Genomic DNA, 17,088 nt, shown 5'->3' on the forward strand with positions numbered 1-17,088 from the left:
TGTCTTAGGGGTGAATGAGAGCAAAAGAGCCAGAGGAAACCGGGAACAGCGTTCTTACACCCTGTATCTTGAAGGAGGGAATGAAGGTCTTATTTGGAATCTACTTCCTACAGTTGGTGGGCCAGCTGTAGGTCAGAGCCATGCGTGTGTCACTTCCTGTGTGTCACTTCCTGCTTTCTATGGGGATTCAAACTTGGACCTATGGGTCTGATATCACATTTCCTCTAATCCAGCCAGAACCCAGTTAACAGAAGCTTTGTGGAGTGATGGTTCTAGAAAGAACTAAATATGGTCATGAAACAATTCACTTAATTATTTGGAAATAGTCTGGACATGAAATTAATTAGCTTATAGGTCATGCTTCTACTTGGGTGAATGTATTTCCTCCCTGCTTACCTGTCTGGGTTCAAATCCTGGGTCTTTTGCTCACTGGCTCTGTGACCCTGGGCAAATAATTTAATCTCTATGCACTTTGATTTCCTGCTTTGTAAAATGGGGTTAAAATGAGTATTTATCTCATTGGGTTCTGATGTATCTCTTTGGACCAAATAGTAAGTAAAAGGTATTCCTGGAACATAGTAAGTGCTTAATAAATTGTAATCACTATTATTATTAGTCTTTCACCTGAGTAGGAGACAGGAACATACTTTACTTTAGTAGTGACAGAATTCAGAGAAAGAGTTCGATAAGAGCTATTTTAGAAAGAAATATTGCCATTTGCAGCAACACGGAGATCATCATACTAAGTGAAGTAAGTCAGACAAAGACAAATATTATACAATGTCACTTATATGTGGAATCTAAAAAAATAATACAAACAAATCTATATACAAAACAGACTCACAGACACAGAAAACAAACTTATGGTTATCAAAGGGAAGGGGGAGACAAATTAGGAGTTTGGGGTTAACAGATACAAACTACGATACAAAAAATAGATAAGCAACAAGGATTTACTGTATAGCACAGGGAACTATGTTCAATATCTTATAATAACCCATAATGGAAAATAATCTGAAAACAATATAACTGAATCACTTTGCTAGACACCTGAAACTAATAAAGTATTGTAAATCAACTCTACTTCAAATTTTAAAAAGCTATTTTATCTTTAAATTTGTAATCGGTCTATTAACTAGAATAACTTCACTAAACACATCTAGATTGTGACCATCAAGTAAGGACTGACAGAATATCATTTCGTTTTAAGAAGATTTTGTTTCTCTTCTTTATAGGTTCAGATTTGTTTTTATAATTTAAAGAGTAGGTTAAAATTGCTTGTCTCATCATAAATAAATGATGACCTTTCTGATCTAAATCCCTGACCTAAATAGGATGGCATATCCCAGCCCTCTTAGCTTCTGCGGGGCTAGACAGAGGCTAAAACGTGTGGTACCCCCTCCTTCCAAACAGAAGCGGCCCCTGTTGCTTGGGGTCTAGAGGTCAGCACAAAATAGAAAAGAAATATGTATGTGTAGGATTGTTCCTTAAACCCTGACTTTTCAATGTTGCTAGAAGATTCTCCTGTTGCTAGATCTCATCAATGGTGCAGTTTATTAGGTGTAACTGGTGAGGCTTAAAGGAATCAGAAGAGGATCGTGGGGTGTACGCACATTACTGGTGAGAGCCTCTGCCTACGTGGCAAGCACGTGGCAGCTGGGCTTCTTGTCACCATCTCGGTGTCCCGGAGGACCCAGTCAGGAGGAGGCATGAAGTCAGGGGAGATCAAGCAACTTCCAGCCTTGCTGGATCCAGAGTTGCAGGGCTGAGGCCCGTCTGACCTCCTAATCCTTGCCCGGGAGCCTCCCCTTCCATCTCCCTGATCCCGGGGCCAGAGTCTCACCGGGCCACGCCACGCCAGTAAGCCCAGCCACGTGTGGCTAACCCTCTGTGGCTCGCTTCCCTGCAGACAGTGACAGATGGAGCCCTTGGTGGCCCTATTCTAAGACCCCTTGAGAATGGTGGCGCTTCAGGTAACAGACCTCAGACTCAGCCCTTCCACACGGCAGGGTTATTTCCTTCCGTGTTCACAGCCTGAGGCTGGGGCAGAGGCAGGAGCAGACTCCCTGGGCTAACGGGGGAGCAGTGTGTGTGTGTGTGTGTGTGAGATTTAGATCACAGCCCCGAAAGCAACATCCGTGTCCTTAAAGAGGTCAGGCCTCACCTGGCCCTCGCAGCAGTTCTTTCCAGCTAAAGGAGCAGTGAGCAGCCCTTGTACCTGCTCTGATGTCAGCTGCCGTCATACTTCTATTCCCAGAAAAGAAGCCAGTGACATTCTGTGCTTGGGGTGAGCAGCCTTCCTAACGGGGCCTCTTGTCAATGCCTGGAGAGCCAAGCGAACAGGCGTGTTTCACTTTGCCTTTTTTTTCCTTCTGACTTTTGCTGCCTTGCTAGTGGGGGCCGACTGCTCACCGGTAGAAAATGACATTGTCCTTCTTCTGCGGCATGTGGCAATTATCCTCTTTTCAAGGAAGCCCTGTACTCCCTGCCTCGCCTCTGAGATGCAGCCAGGATAGGGCGACAGTTTTTGGTGACATTGCTCCAGCATCTTCTGGATGAACGTCGCCCCAGCCCTCCTCTGATTTTCCTGTCCTGTGTGGGCGGAGCCCGGAGGTGTGCTGACTATGGTTACCAGCATCTTAGCAGACAAGAAGAAGGGTCTGGAAACAGACACGGATATGGTCAGTTTCAGAGACAACCTCATCCAAAAGGTTTATTCCTGGCTTGCAAACAAACCCCACTGACCAAACTCCCAAGTCGCTTTTTATTCAGCCGTCATTAAATCACCACAGAAATACATATAATAAATACAAAAACAGGAAGGATTTTTTTTTTTTTAGTCTTTGGTATGTAGAGCTTTTCTCCTCAACTTCTTTCCCCGCCTTCCCTGCATCCTAAGCCCATTTCCTCAGGTTCACATTATTCCTTTGGACACCAAAGCAGCCCAGAAGTAAACTCGGTGCCCGGACCTTGAAGCGGTCGGCAGCCTGGGTCCCGGCGCCTCTTGGGGGCCTGGGGAGGGACAGGCCGTGGGGACTCACACATAGTCGTTCAGCCTGTACCCGTTGTGCGAGGCCGAGGTGGCCGAGGGGGCCCGATTGTCCTTGTAGGCGTCGGGGGGCCGGTAGGAGGGCGCGGTGGCCGTGCCGGCCCGGGGCTGAGCCTGGTAGGGCCTGGAGGGCGCCTCGTCCTGGCAGGCCAGGCAGAGCAGCGTGCCGCCGATGAGCGACAGGGACGAGGAGATGAAGCCGAGGTACAGGGCCTGCCCGATCTCGAACTTCATGCCGCTGGGCAGCAGCGGGTTGTAGAAGTTCTGCACCACGTCGTTGGTGGTCCAGGAGACGGCCACCATGCAGAGCAGGCCGGCCAGGATGAAGAACACGCCGCCCAGCACGGCGAACGTGGTCTTGGCGGGGGTGCCCTTGGCGCAGCGCGTGCACTTCATGCCGACCACGGCGCAGGCGCAGGCCACGCCCGACAGCAGGCAGGAGATGACCATGAGCGCGCGGGACGCCTGCAGGTCGCGGGGCAGCGCCAGCAGCGAGCGGTAGATCTGGCACTGGTAGATGCCCGTGCTGTGCCACACGCACTCCATCCACAGCCCCTTCAGGTAGGACACGGCCGTCAGGATGTTGGTGCCCACGTGCGCCGTCCGGCGCCAGTGCGGCAGGATGGTGGTGATGAGTGTGCCCACCATGCCCAGGAAGCTGAGCAGGAAGCCCATGAGCTGCACGGCTGCGCTGGCCATGACCTTGCTGGCGGTTGCCGCTCGCTCAGGCGCCCGCAGGAGTCCTAATGAAGCCGGGAGGCGGGGCGGGGGGAGAGGAAACGGGTTAACGATTATCTCGATGCATTTATTTCTGCCACCGAAACGGCGATTTCCATAGGCAGTTGGTACCACGATTAACATGTTTTTAAAAATAGTTTCTGAGACCTGATTGGGTGAACGAACGAGCGGCTCGCCTAAGACGCTTCCCCTGGAAGGCCAGAGCTAGAAGGGGTGACAGCCGACATCTGGCTGGGCTGTGCTTTCCCAGGACCCCAGGGAAGGACACTCCAGAGACCCCACTTCTCTCAGTACTTACCAACCCCACGTGGGAAGTTTTGTCTTGTGTCTACCCTCAGACTCTGCTGCATTTGAGTCTCACTTCATTCTGTTTGATCAGTAATCACTAAGGTTGTTAAATCAACAAATGGACTGGCAGGTGTTAAGGCGTGTGCTGCTTATGACTTAGAAGATAGCTTAGACTGCCTGTCAGGATGAAACATTTTCTGAAAGTGGGAGACTTCCTTATGTGCTCATAGGAGGGGGTTTGGCACCATAGGTGGGTCAGATGCTGCCTTCCAGAATCCCAGATGTGACCTTAGAGATTATCCACTGACGCCAGGGGAGAGGAATGACCAAGGTCATCAACTCCTTAGGTGCTGCAGCCAGGACCACGAACCAGTGACCCTCCCCTGCGGGCCGGGTACCTCCTCTCACACCACTCTGAAGAGGGGTGGGCTTATTACAAGACAGGCTGCTACTGAACATTGTAACCATGGCAAAATCTCAAACACTTCTTGGGGAAAAGGACCCAGCACGTATGTGGTGTGTAATGCCAGGTGTATCGGGGATACTCGGGAAATATTGGGAGGGAGAAAGGAGAGAGTCGGGGAGTGGGGGAGGGAAGAAAGGAGGATGGAAGGGGGAGAGGAAAGAAGGGAAAAAGGGAGGGAGACCAGGACTGCCCGAGTGGACACCACTAGCTCCTCTCTGCTGCTGGGAGCAGAGTAAGGGGCAGAAGAAGAGAATCCCACCCTCTGCGTGACTCGGTGCCTCTCTGTCTTCAAAACAAGGAAGCTGGGGGCTTCCCTGGTGGCGCAGTGGTTGAGAGTCCGCCTGCCGATGCAGGGGACACGGGTTCATGCCCCGGTCCGGGAAGACCCCACATGCCGCGGAGCGGCTGGGCCCGTGAGCCATGGCCGCTGAGCCTGCGCGTCCGGAGCCTGTGCTCCGCAACGGGAGAGGCCACAGCAGTGAGAGGCCCGCGTACCGCCAAAAAAAAAAACAAAACAAGGGAGCTGGACTTCATGGCCCCAGAGTGTCTTCTGATTCTGAAGTGAGGAAAAGGGAAGCTTCTCTGCTGGTGCCAAGTCACTTCAGCGACCTAAACTGGTGAGAGTTCGCAGGGCAAAACCCGCTTCTTCCTTCCTTCTTCCTTCTTTCTCTGCAGTTAAGCACAGGAAGGGCTGCAGGTAGGCACAGTGGGCCGGGAGGGCGTTGCCCAATGCAGATTCTCCTGCGAGCGGTTTTTGGGGTGCCCCAGGCCTTCTTGGCTTTAATCCTGGGTCCGCTGTAAAGAAATCTCCCACTAAATCACGTTGAGGGATTTGGTGGGTAACGGGTGATGCTTCCACTGGAGGCATTGGAGATCATCTTTAGATCTGTCCTGCTTAACAGACAGATGAGATACCGGTGAGACAGCGTGGTGCTGGACAGGACATCAGGGGTCTGGGGTGGGGACGAGCTCGGGGGTGTTGCTGACGCTAAAAATGACCGTTTGCTCAGGAACCTGTGTTCTTCGCTCACACCTCCAGCTGATCGGCCACGTGCGTCTCGCGAAGCTCTCTTTCCTTAGGAAGCCTTCTTCCCTCCATTCAGCAAGCAGTCAGTGCAGGGGCTGGGCTCGCGGGGCGGAGTAGCGCGGGGAGACCCCACAGTCCCTGCTGCCCAGGGAGGGGCAACTGTCCTGTGGTCACCGCCGGGCAGGCGGCGGGGCCCACAGAGCGGGCTGCTCTGATGTGCGGCACCAGAGCTGCCGCCGCCCACCTCCTGGATGCACTGGGCACCCGAGCAGAGCTGACACCGAAAGCGCCAGTTTACTGGGCCTGAATGATGTTCGGCCCTAGGCTGAGCGCTCACACGTGCCTCCCAGTTTATTCCCCACAGCTACCCAGTGAAGCAGCAGCTGTTACCTCCCCTGTTTTCCACGTGGGGAAACTGGGTGCAGGGGTGAAGGTTCTTTTTTTCTGGCCTGGCTAGTATTTTCCCCGGTTTAATCCTTCCTTTCTGAACGCAGTAGGACTGAAGTTAGCGTGAGGGCCTAGGGGTGGTGTCCTCGGGGAGAGTTGACTCTCCCCCCCGAAGATGTCCTTTTACAGTGGTTCAAGTGGCCTGGGTGAGGGACTTTCAGTACTGAAATTGGGACAGTCCCAGGCAAACCAGGACGGTCGGTTCCTCCAGGGAGCCTGGAGCTGAGGATTTCTCCAGGTGGCCTCTGAGATCCTTTCAGTAACGCCTGAAGGCCACATCCAGCCTGGCGGCCCCGCTGTCTGTCCCTGGCCAGGGCCTTCTGAGGCCCCCTCACAGCTCTTGCTTGTCAAGGTCAATCATTAAGCCCACTGAGCCTAAAGAATGTGGCATAAAAGCTAAGCCTGCTGACCCCATTAGTCTAGGGAAGTGGACCAGAAGTTTATTGGTTGTCTAAATATTTATGGAGAGCAACGACTGCTAATTTTAGAAACCATTAGGTTGCTATATTTAAACTTGTGCTTGAAGGATTTGCTAATTTAAGAAGTGAGTGTTAATGAGCCCCCAACTCCCAGACCCCAGCCCCCCCACCCCTGTCCCCCTAGTTACCAGCAGCTGCTACTGGTGTTAGGTCATAATTCAACTTCCCAGCAACCACTTTTCACTTTGGGGCCATTCGATGGAAAAACAACCTCAAGCGAACGAATCTCCTTGGAAACCACATAAAACTCATCGCTGATGCTTCGGAAGGAACTTGCCCAAGCATGGCCTCCAGCAGGGGCAGCGCTTGGAGGGTCCAGCTGGCCTGCAGTTGGCTTCGTCCACGGGCTGCCCTTTTCCTGCAGACGTGCGTGTGCTCGTGGAAACATTTGCTAGAGAGATGTGCGTCCAAGACAAATATGGTTCTAAGGATCAGGGTCCAAAAAAAGACCTCGACAGGCTGGGTGGGTGGGGCTGCGTCTAACAAGATGACGCATTGCAGGAATGGACATTGGGTCTTGCGTTTGGGTTCACAGAGCCCCCGAAGCACGCTGCTGGGTGGGCAGTATGTGGCTGTCACACCTGTGAGCAGGATTTAGGGCAGTCCTTCCCAGTGACTGCTTCTCAGGACGCCATGCTGGCAGGAAGTCTCGTGGAAGACAGAAATTCCAGCTAGGTGGGAGAAAATCGGGTAACTGTAGGAGTTCTCATCACTGGTAATATGCAAACATAATTGGGAATCTCCCAGAAAAGTCTCGCATGTGGCATCTCCTAAGCTTATTTGACTGGAGACATCCTCCCCCGACTTTGCCAAAGGACAGCTTAAAGTCAAATCACTTTGGCAAGTGGACTTAGAGGATGGAAGTCTGTTGCAAGTTTAATGGAGCAATGATGAGATAGGGTTGATTAAAAAAAAAAAAAAGATAATTTTGATTTTGAGGAGGGTTGAATGAGCACAAGTAGGACGGCCAGCAAGATGCTCGGATGTGCCCCCGGTAGCGTCTCAGCGAACCCCAGGGCTGTAAACTAATGTGAAAACCTGTGAAGGGCAGCTGTGAAAAGCACCAGGGCTGCCGTGGCCCCCTCACACTGGATCTGGTTTTATGAGGACCAGATCTGAAAGGCGAGGGTTTTTTTTTTTCCATATAAACTTTTATGTTGTCTCCTTCCTCTGTTGTCCATGAGCTACATTTTTTTAAAGGAAGGAATTCAAAACAAACAAAACAAAACAAAGAAAACGAGGCAGGAACCCAGAGCACATGGTGGATTTTCTTCCAGCCTGCCTGGACCCCAGCTGTGTCAACTTTGGAGCTTTGCCTCTGAATTAGGCGTCATTTCAACAGCAGTGGCCGGTGGGGAGAGCCGCACTGGGATGGGGGACAGATGGGCTGTTTGCCCGGCCCCTGCTCCTGCTTCTCTACTGCCTCGTGTCCCTCGGCCCCTGCGATGAAGAGCTCTGCTGTGGACACGTGTGTCCTTTGTCCTTTCCACACACACTGCTGAAGGGAATGTCAGCCCCGGGGCGGGAGCAGGTTGTACCTTGAGAGACAGGGCCGAGCCAGGTGTGTGGAAGGTTCTATACCCACAACCACCTGGGCGGAAGAGTTGGATGATTTGGCCTCTCGAACCTCATTTCAGCTTCTGACCAGCCTGCAGTTGGAGTGGATTTAGAGCCGGTGGGGAATGGGCCATCCCATGTATGGCTGCCCCACGGCCTCCTGACACGTGTTGGATCCACTGTGGAGACAGCTGGGACTTTGTTTCCTAGAGCTTTATCGGAAAAATGAAGAGCTGCCTTTTTTTTTTTTTTTTTTTGCGGTACGCGGGCCTCTCACTGTTGTGGCCTCTCCCGTTGTGGAGCACAGGCTCCGGACGCGCAGGCTCAGGGGCCACGGCTCACGGGCCCAGCCGCTCCGCGGCATGTGGGATCCTCCCGGACCGGGGCACGAACCTGTGTCCCCTGCATCGGCAGGCGGACTCCCAACCACTGCGCCACCAGCGAAGCCCAAGAGCTGCCTTTTAAGGAAGATGGTCATTGGACTTTGAAAGAATGCAGAGTTGCCTCAACTTTGATGTTCAACAATTGAAGAAAATGTCTGGTTCAAAAAGTTGTAATGCTGAGAGGGATAGATGAGGAGTTTGGGATTGACATGTATACACTGCTATATTTAAAAAAGATGACCAACGAGGGTCTACTGTATAGCACTGGGAACTCTGCTCAACACTCTGTAATAATCTAAATGGGAAAAGAATTTGAAAAAGAATAGATACATGTATATGTATAACTGAATCACTTTGCTGTACCCCTGAAACTAACACAATATTATTAATCAACTCTACTCCAATATAAAATAAAAAATTTCACCAAAACCTGTCATGTCCTCCTTGTCACCTCATTATATCGGTAGTTCAGATATTTCGTAAATGCTAGACCTTGGGAACTAAGGATGAACTCAAGGGAGATTTGGATTCATCTAAATGAACCACATTAGCAACACTACCCAACAGGAGAAAAGAAAAAAGGACCTTTCTGCTCTATCAGTATAAAATAACTCCAGTCAGTAATTCCTAAATGACATGTTCAGTGCTTGTTTTCTTCATAGTGTACAAAGTGAGTGGATCTCTTTCCTAGAAGCTTAGGTAGACTCCAGAGGTGCTATTTTAGTACAACTTTTTATAAAAATATATAAGAATTATGACAAAGTGATCAAGTCATACCTTGGAAAAACCATTTCATATTCATTTAGGATGGGCTGGACTGTGGGTCTTTTGGCTCTAAAAATGAAGTTTCCTTCCTTATTATTCCAAGCTTTCTGTAACTTTCCTTGAGTTGTTTTTCAGACTGGCAGGCATCTGTATTTTAAATTTATGAGGACTTCTATGCCATCTACACACGGTGTGGAAGAACCGCAGTCTTTCCATGAGGCAGAGACAGAAGGACTATATAATTAACTTATTACTGCCATGATAGTTAGGGCTTGCTAATATTATTCAGGAAAACCAATGTGAGATATCTTGTACAAATCATATAGAAATGACAATTTATAGGTTAAAACTTCCCCTCTATTTTGGATGAGTAAAGAAAAATCTATTTTTCATCACAAGAGCTGGTTTGGGGAAAAGCTTGTGTTAATACTGTATGAAAATCATGGTATGTGGTTAACTGCTTGCAGAGGCCATTTTCAACTCAATGAGATTGAACAAACTATTGATTTAGTGAAAACTACAAGCTTGAGTTACCACGACCATAAAAATTCTAAACCATTTCCCAGGAGGCATTATCTCTCTAATTTCAACTCACCAGAATTTCATTCGAATCCATTAAAAATGCAGTAGATCAACATGTTAAAATGAAATGATTGAATTTCATTGAATAAAAAACCCTGGTGCCTTTGCATACGTGTTTTTTCTGACAAGATAGTTGCGTAGATTTGCTTTGCTATGTTGTTTTCATTTTTCAGGGGACAGGTGACTAAAAATCTGTGCAAGAAAAATATGAGAAAAGCAAAAAACACCCCATAGGTTGTAAGGTTTTTTTCAAAAGTGTTAAATGATGATTAGATGACTAATAGTTAAAGTGTTCTCTAGGAAGTCTTTATATAAGGGATACAACGGGTTGAATCGTGTCTCTCCAAAAATGTATGTTGAGATCATAACCCCTAATGCCTCAGAAAGCGACCTATTATTTGGAAATAGAGTCACTGCAGAAGTAATTTTAGTTAAGACGAGGGCATACTGGAGTAGAGTATATCGCTAAACCGATAAGACTGGTGTGTTTATGAGAAGACGGCTATGTGAAGGCAAAGACATAGGGAAGACACCATATGAAGATGGAGGCGGAGATAGGCCAAGGAGTGCCAAGGAGGGCCAGCAGCCACCAGAAGCTAGGAGAGAAGCCTGGAACAGATGGTTCCTCACGGCCCGCAGAAGGAACCAATCCTGATGACCCCTTGATTTTGGACCTCTGGCCCCTAGAACTGTGAGAGAATACATTTCTGTTGTTCTAAGCCACCTAGTTTGCGGTGCTTTGCTATGGCAGCCCTAGTAAACCAATGCAGGGGATCACTGGATGGTGGCCTAGGAGAGTACAGAGAAAAACACTCATGTCTGAACATGAGAAGTGGGTTCCCTTCCAGAGCAGGCATGGTCTGATGGCTTCACATCCGCCACAGAAAACAGCAAGGCATTGGTCAGCTGCGTGTCTGAAAGTGTGGAGGATAGAATCCAGGGAGAGGGAGAGAACACAGGGAAAGAGGAATTTGGAAGGCCTTCTGTAGCTGTAAAAACTCAAGAGCGAGTGCCAACTACAGTAAGTAACCCATACGGTGATCAGATGACTCAGCTTCTCCAGACTGGAAAAGTGTATGAATCCACAGATCCCCCAAAGGGTTTGAGGGGCTCAGTTCTCCACTTTGTATGTAATTGGCTGGGCTGCATCCAGAGACATGGCAGACCTTCTCAGGCTGGATGTCTGGTTTTCTTAAATCAACATGTTTTGGTTTCACAGACCATAAAAACCCAAATTTGGGGTGCCGGCAGGTTTGGATAAGGCAATTCAGATGGTTGCCCAGGCTTTCCCTTGGAAATCCAGTAGAGCTCAGTGGGACCTCCCTTTAGGACTTACATCAAAACAGAAATGAAGCAACAGGACATTGTCTCAGCTGGGCTGGAAACCCCCATGAATAAGATAACTATTTGATGGATTTTGTAAGCCTGTGAAAATGATTTATTTGAGCACTGAACTGGGATTATATAGCAGTGACTAAAAATATGGTGTCAACTGAAAACATAAGACTGAGATTTACAAATGCTAAATAAAATACAGCTAAAAAGTGATGTTTAATGCTCATTCTCTGTAAATTTAGCCTTTCAAGCCCAGGTGCACAGAAGCTGTGAGTTATTAATGATAAGAATAAAAACAATCACAGCTAAATGTTCTGAGTGTTTGTGATATGCCAGACCTGTGCTAAGTGCTTCCACTGGCACTAACTTATTTAATCCTTCAACAAATCTACGATGTGCATGTCGTTGTCCTTGTTTACAGACGGAGGAACTGAGGCTTAGAGAGGTTAAGTAATTTGTCCAAGGTCACACCTGGGCTGAACCAGGGATCCTAATAGGAGAGTCCTGTGATCACCCAGGTAAGAGATGCTGGCAGTGACAAAGGTAGATGCTGAGAAGAGGTTGGTTTCTAGATACATTTGGAAGTGAGACAGGTAGGGTTTGCTGATGGCTTAGCTGTGGGGTGTGAGAGGCAGGGGTCCATCATGGCTCCAAGGTCTTGGGCAACTGGAAGAATGGAGTTGCCATTTATTGAGGGTGAAGACTGTGGGAAGTGGGAGGATCTGGGTTTGGAGGGTGAGGGCAGACAAGAGGAGTCTTGTTTTAGACATGCTGGGTTGAGACGGCTATCCTCACCCGGGGTGGGGAGGGGTATACTGTGGCTGAATGTATAAGTGCAGAGTTTGGGGAGGGCACAGAAGTGGAGAAGTCCACTTGGGACTCAACAACATAGAGATAGGATCGAGGGAATTCCCTGGCAGTCCAGTGGTTAGGACTTGGTGCTTTCACTGCCGTGGCCCGGGTTCAATCCCTGGTTGGGGAACTAAGATCCCGCAAAACAAAACAACAAAAAAGGGAAAGAGACAGGATTGAAAGCTGTGAGACTGGGTAAGAGCCCCTAGGGAGTGAGTGTAGACTCCTCTGTAGAGGAACAGGTGCCTGACGACTGATTGCAGGAACCATCCAACATCAGAGGTGGGGGTGCTGAGGAGGAACCAACCATGGGCCCAGGGAGTGGCCGGGAGGGAGGAGACAGCCCAGAGGGAGATCCGTGAGCGATGACAGAGATCCAAGTTGGAGGGAGAGTCAAATCATCAGATAAATCACGTCATCTGAGCATGGAAATGATGCTTAGCAACATGAAGGGCACTGGAGACCTTGACCAGCACAGTTTCAGCAGCATGATGGGAGTGGCTTCAACAGAGGGTCGGGATAGGGGCACAGGACATAATGAGCCCAGAGAATTCCTTCAAAGACTTGGACCATCAAGGGGAACCAGGAGATGATGCAGCAGTTTGTAGGGTGGGGGTTCTTAATCTGGGGTCCAGGGCCCATAGAATTCAGGGTACCTGTCAACTTGGATAGAAAAAAAAGTTGCATGATTTATTTCATCAGCTTCTCCCTGAAAAGCCTGTCCTTGTGTTATGAATAAAGGCAGCCACCGACAGCGATCTTAACGGTGCCTGTGAGCTGATCACCGATAGGAATCACTCAGAGTTTGCATTGCTTTACAGCTGTTGCAGATACCTGGAAAGATCATTTACCATCGTTGCTATTTCAAAACTATGGTAGTTATAAGACCCCTGCTAGGTCTGGTAATGTAATGCATTGATAGAGACGCACATAAGTTACTATGAACAAAATGATTTAAAAATATTTCGGTAACTGTATTCCAATATAATTGGCTTCCTTTATAACCCTGTGTATTATTTTATACATTTAAAAGTACTGTTCAGGGACTTGCCTGGTGGTCCAGTGGTAAAGAATCCACCTTCCAATGCAGGGGACGCGGGTTCGATCCCTGGTCAGGGAACTAAGATCCCACATGCCGCGGGGCAACTTAGCCCGTGCGCCACAACTACTGACCCTGGGCGCTCTAGAGCCCGCGAGCCACAACTACTGAGCCCGGGCACTCTAGAGCCTGCGAGCCACAACTAGAGAGAAGCCTGCATGCCACAACGAAGATCCCGCGTGCCGCAACTAAGACCCGATGCAGCCAAATAAATAAATAAATACTAAAATAAATAAATAAAAGCATTGTTTGGAGAAGATAAACATAGGCTTCACTAGATTGCCAGAGGGATCCAAGGCAAAACGAACAACAGCCCAGTAAAGAACAGCAACCTCAACAACAAAAGAACAAAAACAAAATAGTTAAGCAGCTCTGCCAACGGGATGTGTGGTCAAGAGAGGACCTTTGTTTTGTTCTGTTGCTGATTTGAAGATGAGAGAACCCGAAGCACGTTTGCCTGCCTTTGGAAATGATCTGGTAGGAAGGGAAACACTGACGATGTTGAGGAGATGTCCTTGAACAGAGCATAGGAGGGGCCTGTGCACACACCTGGAGAGGCCAGTTCAGACCGGAGCAGGAAGGAGGCCAACGCGGGGAGCCTGGGGGACGTGGCAGGGAGCAGTCGGCGATGTTCTCAGATTGTCCCAATTTTCTCAGGGAAAGAGGAAGCAGTCTGATGTGTTGAGAAGGAAGATGGGGGATAAGGTGTTGAAGGTTTGAGTGGAGAGACAAGGGATGCTGTGGTCGCCTCGGAGAACGGGAGCTCAGTGGACCTTATAAGACAAGGTCAGCAGGAGATGCCCGTGTGAAGCCAGTGGTCATGAGGCTTCAGTGACCACAAGCTGCTGGACAGCCTTCTCCAGCACAGTCAGTGGGACCACATGGCCCCGGAGTGGGCAAAGGGCTGGACTCAACTCAGTGGGGATTTTTCTAGGAGAAATGGTGAAGGGAGAGTGGAAGAGAGATTGGTGTGTACACAGAGAAGTGAGTGTAATGGTGGGTGATGCTGGGGAGGAGGGAAGGGAGGACGGGAAGGAATGAGCTGCAAGGACAGGAGATGGTGGCCGGAGACTGGGACACGTGTCACTGTGACCTTGGTGGGCAACAGTGAGCAGTAGAGTAAGACTGTGGGAAAGGATGGGACCACCAGGGCGGGTGGAAGAAAAGGACCACCGTGGCTATGGGACCACCATGAATTCCTTAGAGCAGTTTGTGATCTGATGATTTCACTATTGTTTGAGAGGTTACATCTCTCTGATCACTGACTTCTCTTCCGCCCGTGAAGGTGAGAGAAAGAGAAGCAGGGCCAGAAAGAGGAGCGGCACACAAGTTGAATGTCTGCTAAGTACCCTGTCTGTCACGGTCAAGTCAATCTCGGCCGAGCTCTCAGTTCTGCCCTTTATGTCTTTCACCCCCAGGACTGCCGTGTGATACACGTATTGTTCCCAGAATTCAGTCTTCAGCGTCGTTTTTTTCATAAGCCACCCTCTTTCCTTGTCCCCCGACACCCTGTTCTTCCCTGTAGAGCGGGAGAGAAATTCAAGATGGTAGCTTTGCACTTTTGAGGATCGACTCTGAGACTCGGGGGAGAGGAATTATACCAGAACCTAGCCGGGAAGCGCACACACTGCGTGCTGGTATGCGTGACCCCAGATGACTCGACAAGTGAATCGTGGGGCAGGTCTCTGCAGGAAAGGAGCTCCCTGGTGTGTGGGAGAGGTGTCTGGACCTCAGCCAGGTGGGAGGCAGCTCTGCTCTGGTTTCACCCTCCTGGTCCCCCAGCTCTGCGTATTCCAGCCAAGGAACCTGAATTCAGCAGCTGTCCCCTCTCCTCATGCGTCAGCATCCCTCGGAGAGCTTTAAACAGACCCCGATGCCCCAGCCACCCCAGAGAGCACGATTCACTGATCGGGGTGGGGCTGCACATGGGGACTCCGGAGCCCCGCTCACACCCCCGGGTGACTTGGATGTACAGCCAGGTCTGAGAACCGCTGTCTTTAATTGACGTGACTTGTAAAGGTCCTATCAGGAGCTTTAAAAGAGTTTCTGCTCTATTGAAAATAGATAACAAACAAGGACCTACTGTCTAGCACAGGGAACTCTTCTCAATACTCTGTAATCATCTAAATAGGAAAAGAATTTGAAAAAGAATACATACGTATATATGTATAACTGAATCTCTTTGCTGCACGCCTGAAACTAACACAACATTGTTAATGGACAATAAAAAAAAAAAAGAAAGAAACACAAAGTTAAATTTACCAAAATCCACCCACCCCGCAAAAAAAACCAGTTTGAAACTGTGTAGCCACGAGTCACAGTACCAACGTCTGCTCTGCTTGCTGTCTGTGCCGGCTGACTTTGGGCCTTCTCTGGGGTCTCCCAAGATGGGGACAGTCGGGCTCATCTACTCACAAGCCTTTGCCCTCACACCGCCTCTGCGTCAGAACCTCCTCTCCATCCACAAGTCGTACCTGTGCTCGAGTCCCACACCCATCCTTGACCCCGCACCTCCATCTACCCCCATACTTCTTCTTCGACAGCCAAGCATCTAGAAAGAGGCAGATTCCCTGTTCACCCCTCTGCCATCTGGCTCCTGTCCTCCCAGCACTTCACCCTCCACCCAAACCTGTTCTTACCAGCTGGGTCCTCTTTCAGTCCATCTTGGGCACTCGGCCCACCTCATGTGTTAATATCGGCCAAGAAGTTACCCCAGGGGACATTTATGTTTTCCTGGCTGGCCCTTGAAAACAAAACTCTCGCTGGCTCCAAAGAGTGATGCTCGCAGTGGCAAGAACACGGTAGGGGTCAGTCCTGGAGGGAGGCCAGTGCTACTTTGATGTATGTGTTTTGAAAACGTTTAAGCAGTTTAGAATGAATTGGGTCAGGTCTGAGAGTTCAGCTTGCAGAAGCCCTCATGAGAACCTTGAAGATGAAACAGTGCAAGATGGAAACATGGGGCCCCTTGTTCAAAAATTATTAAGAATTTCAAGATGGTGACTGCAGAGCATCAAACCAGGCAGGCGCCCTCCCCAGCCCAGGGTCCCACGCGGCCGCACAGGTGGCAGGCCCATGCAGCCTGGACGCTGAGACTTTCCTCCCTTAAACCAAAGAGTACATCTAATTTGAACGTTGAAAGGAATAAGAGACACTTCTGCAGTGTTCTGCAGAAAGAAAAATATGGTTTCATATGTTTGTTTTTTCTTCATTTAAGTGTAGCCCAGATGCCTCTGTAAATATCTGGCAAGGAGCAGCCTTTGGAAAACAAAGCTATTGCTGGTCTCCTGTGCCCGAGAGAGGCGGCCAACAGAAACAGACCCGGGGTTCTCAATCTCAGCTTCCATTTCTCTCTTGCTCCGGGGAAGCTGTAGGGGTGTGTGTGTGTGTGTGTGTGTGTGTGTGTGTACATCCAAGTCCGGGGTGAACCGCTGCCTCTGGGTGGCTTGGGTCTTCACCCCAGGGACTCTGCTCATAGCCTCCCTGCACCCTGGCGGGGGACCCCAGCCCCAGGGAGAGAAGAGGATGAGGTATAGGAGTCCCATCTGCTCCCTTCTTGCCTTCGCCCCACGGGGGAAGGGTCTCTTAGGGCAGGCTCGGGGCGCCCTCCCAGCAAATAGCCCCCCGTGGAAAATTCCTGTGCACGGCTGGCTACTGCTGGCCTCCCAGCAAAAGGCCTATGACTCTGGCGGCCGCTTGTCCTGCAGACAGTGTAAGGACTTGCCCCGGAGTGAGGATCCGGAACATCAGCTGGAAGGAGGAATGATGGAGTTTAAAAGTGCCAAGAATCACTCCTGAACTGGCAAGATTGACTGTCCGAAATTTTATAAAAGACGTCAGGAGAAGCCTTGTAAGTAGGCTTTCAGACTTCTTGTTCTGCGTCACGCGAGATATCCTCTGATATAAGCAAGAACATGTTTTTTTAAAACCAAAGAATTTGATATATTCGATTTTGTTGACCTTTAAAAAAAGACTAACTGGAAAGCAGGAAATATAGTAATATTTTCACGGCACTGAAGGAAGA

The 17,088-nt window shown here is 49.5% G+C and overlaps 1 protein-coding gene across 1 annotated transcript in view; it reads right to left on the bottom strand.

The window, feature by feature from the left end:
* Positions 1-2,869: 2,869 nt before the first annotated feature.
* The window catches only part of CLDN14 (claudin 14), a 75,287-nt gene continuing 61,068 nt past the window's right edge, over positions 2,870-17,088 (bottom strand). Inside the window, exon 3 of the mRNA XM_082654988.1 lies at positions 2,870-3,792. Coding sequence (XP_082511114.1) covers positions 3,038-3,748 — 711 coding nt within the window. The 5' untranslated portion in view covers positions 3,749-3,792 and the 3' untranslated portion in view covers positions 2,870-3,037. The remainder of the gene's footprint in view (positions 3,793-17,088) is intronic.

Source organism: Grampus griseus, assembly GCF_964374135.1.
Source record: "Grampus griseus genome assembly, chromosome: 5".
NCBI classification, from domain to species: domain Eukaryota; kingdom Metazoa; phylum Chordata; class Mammalia; order Artiodactyla; family Delphinidae; genus Grampus; species Grampus griseus.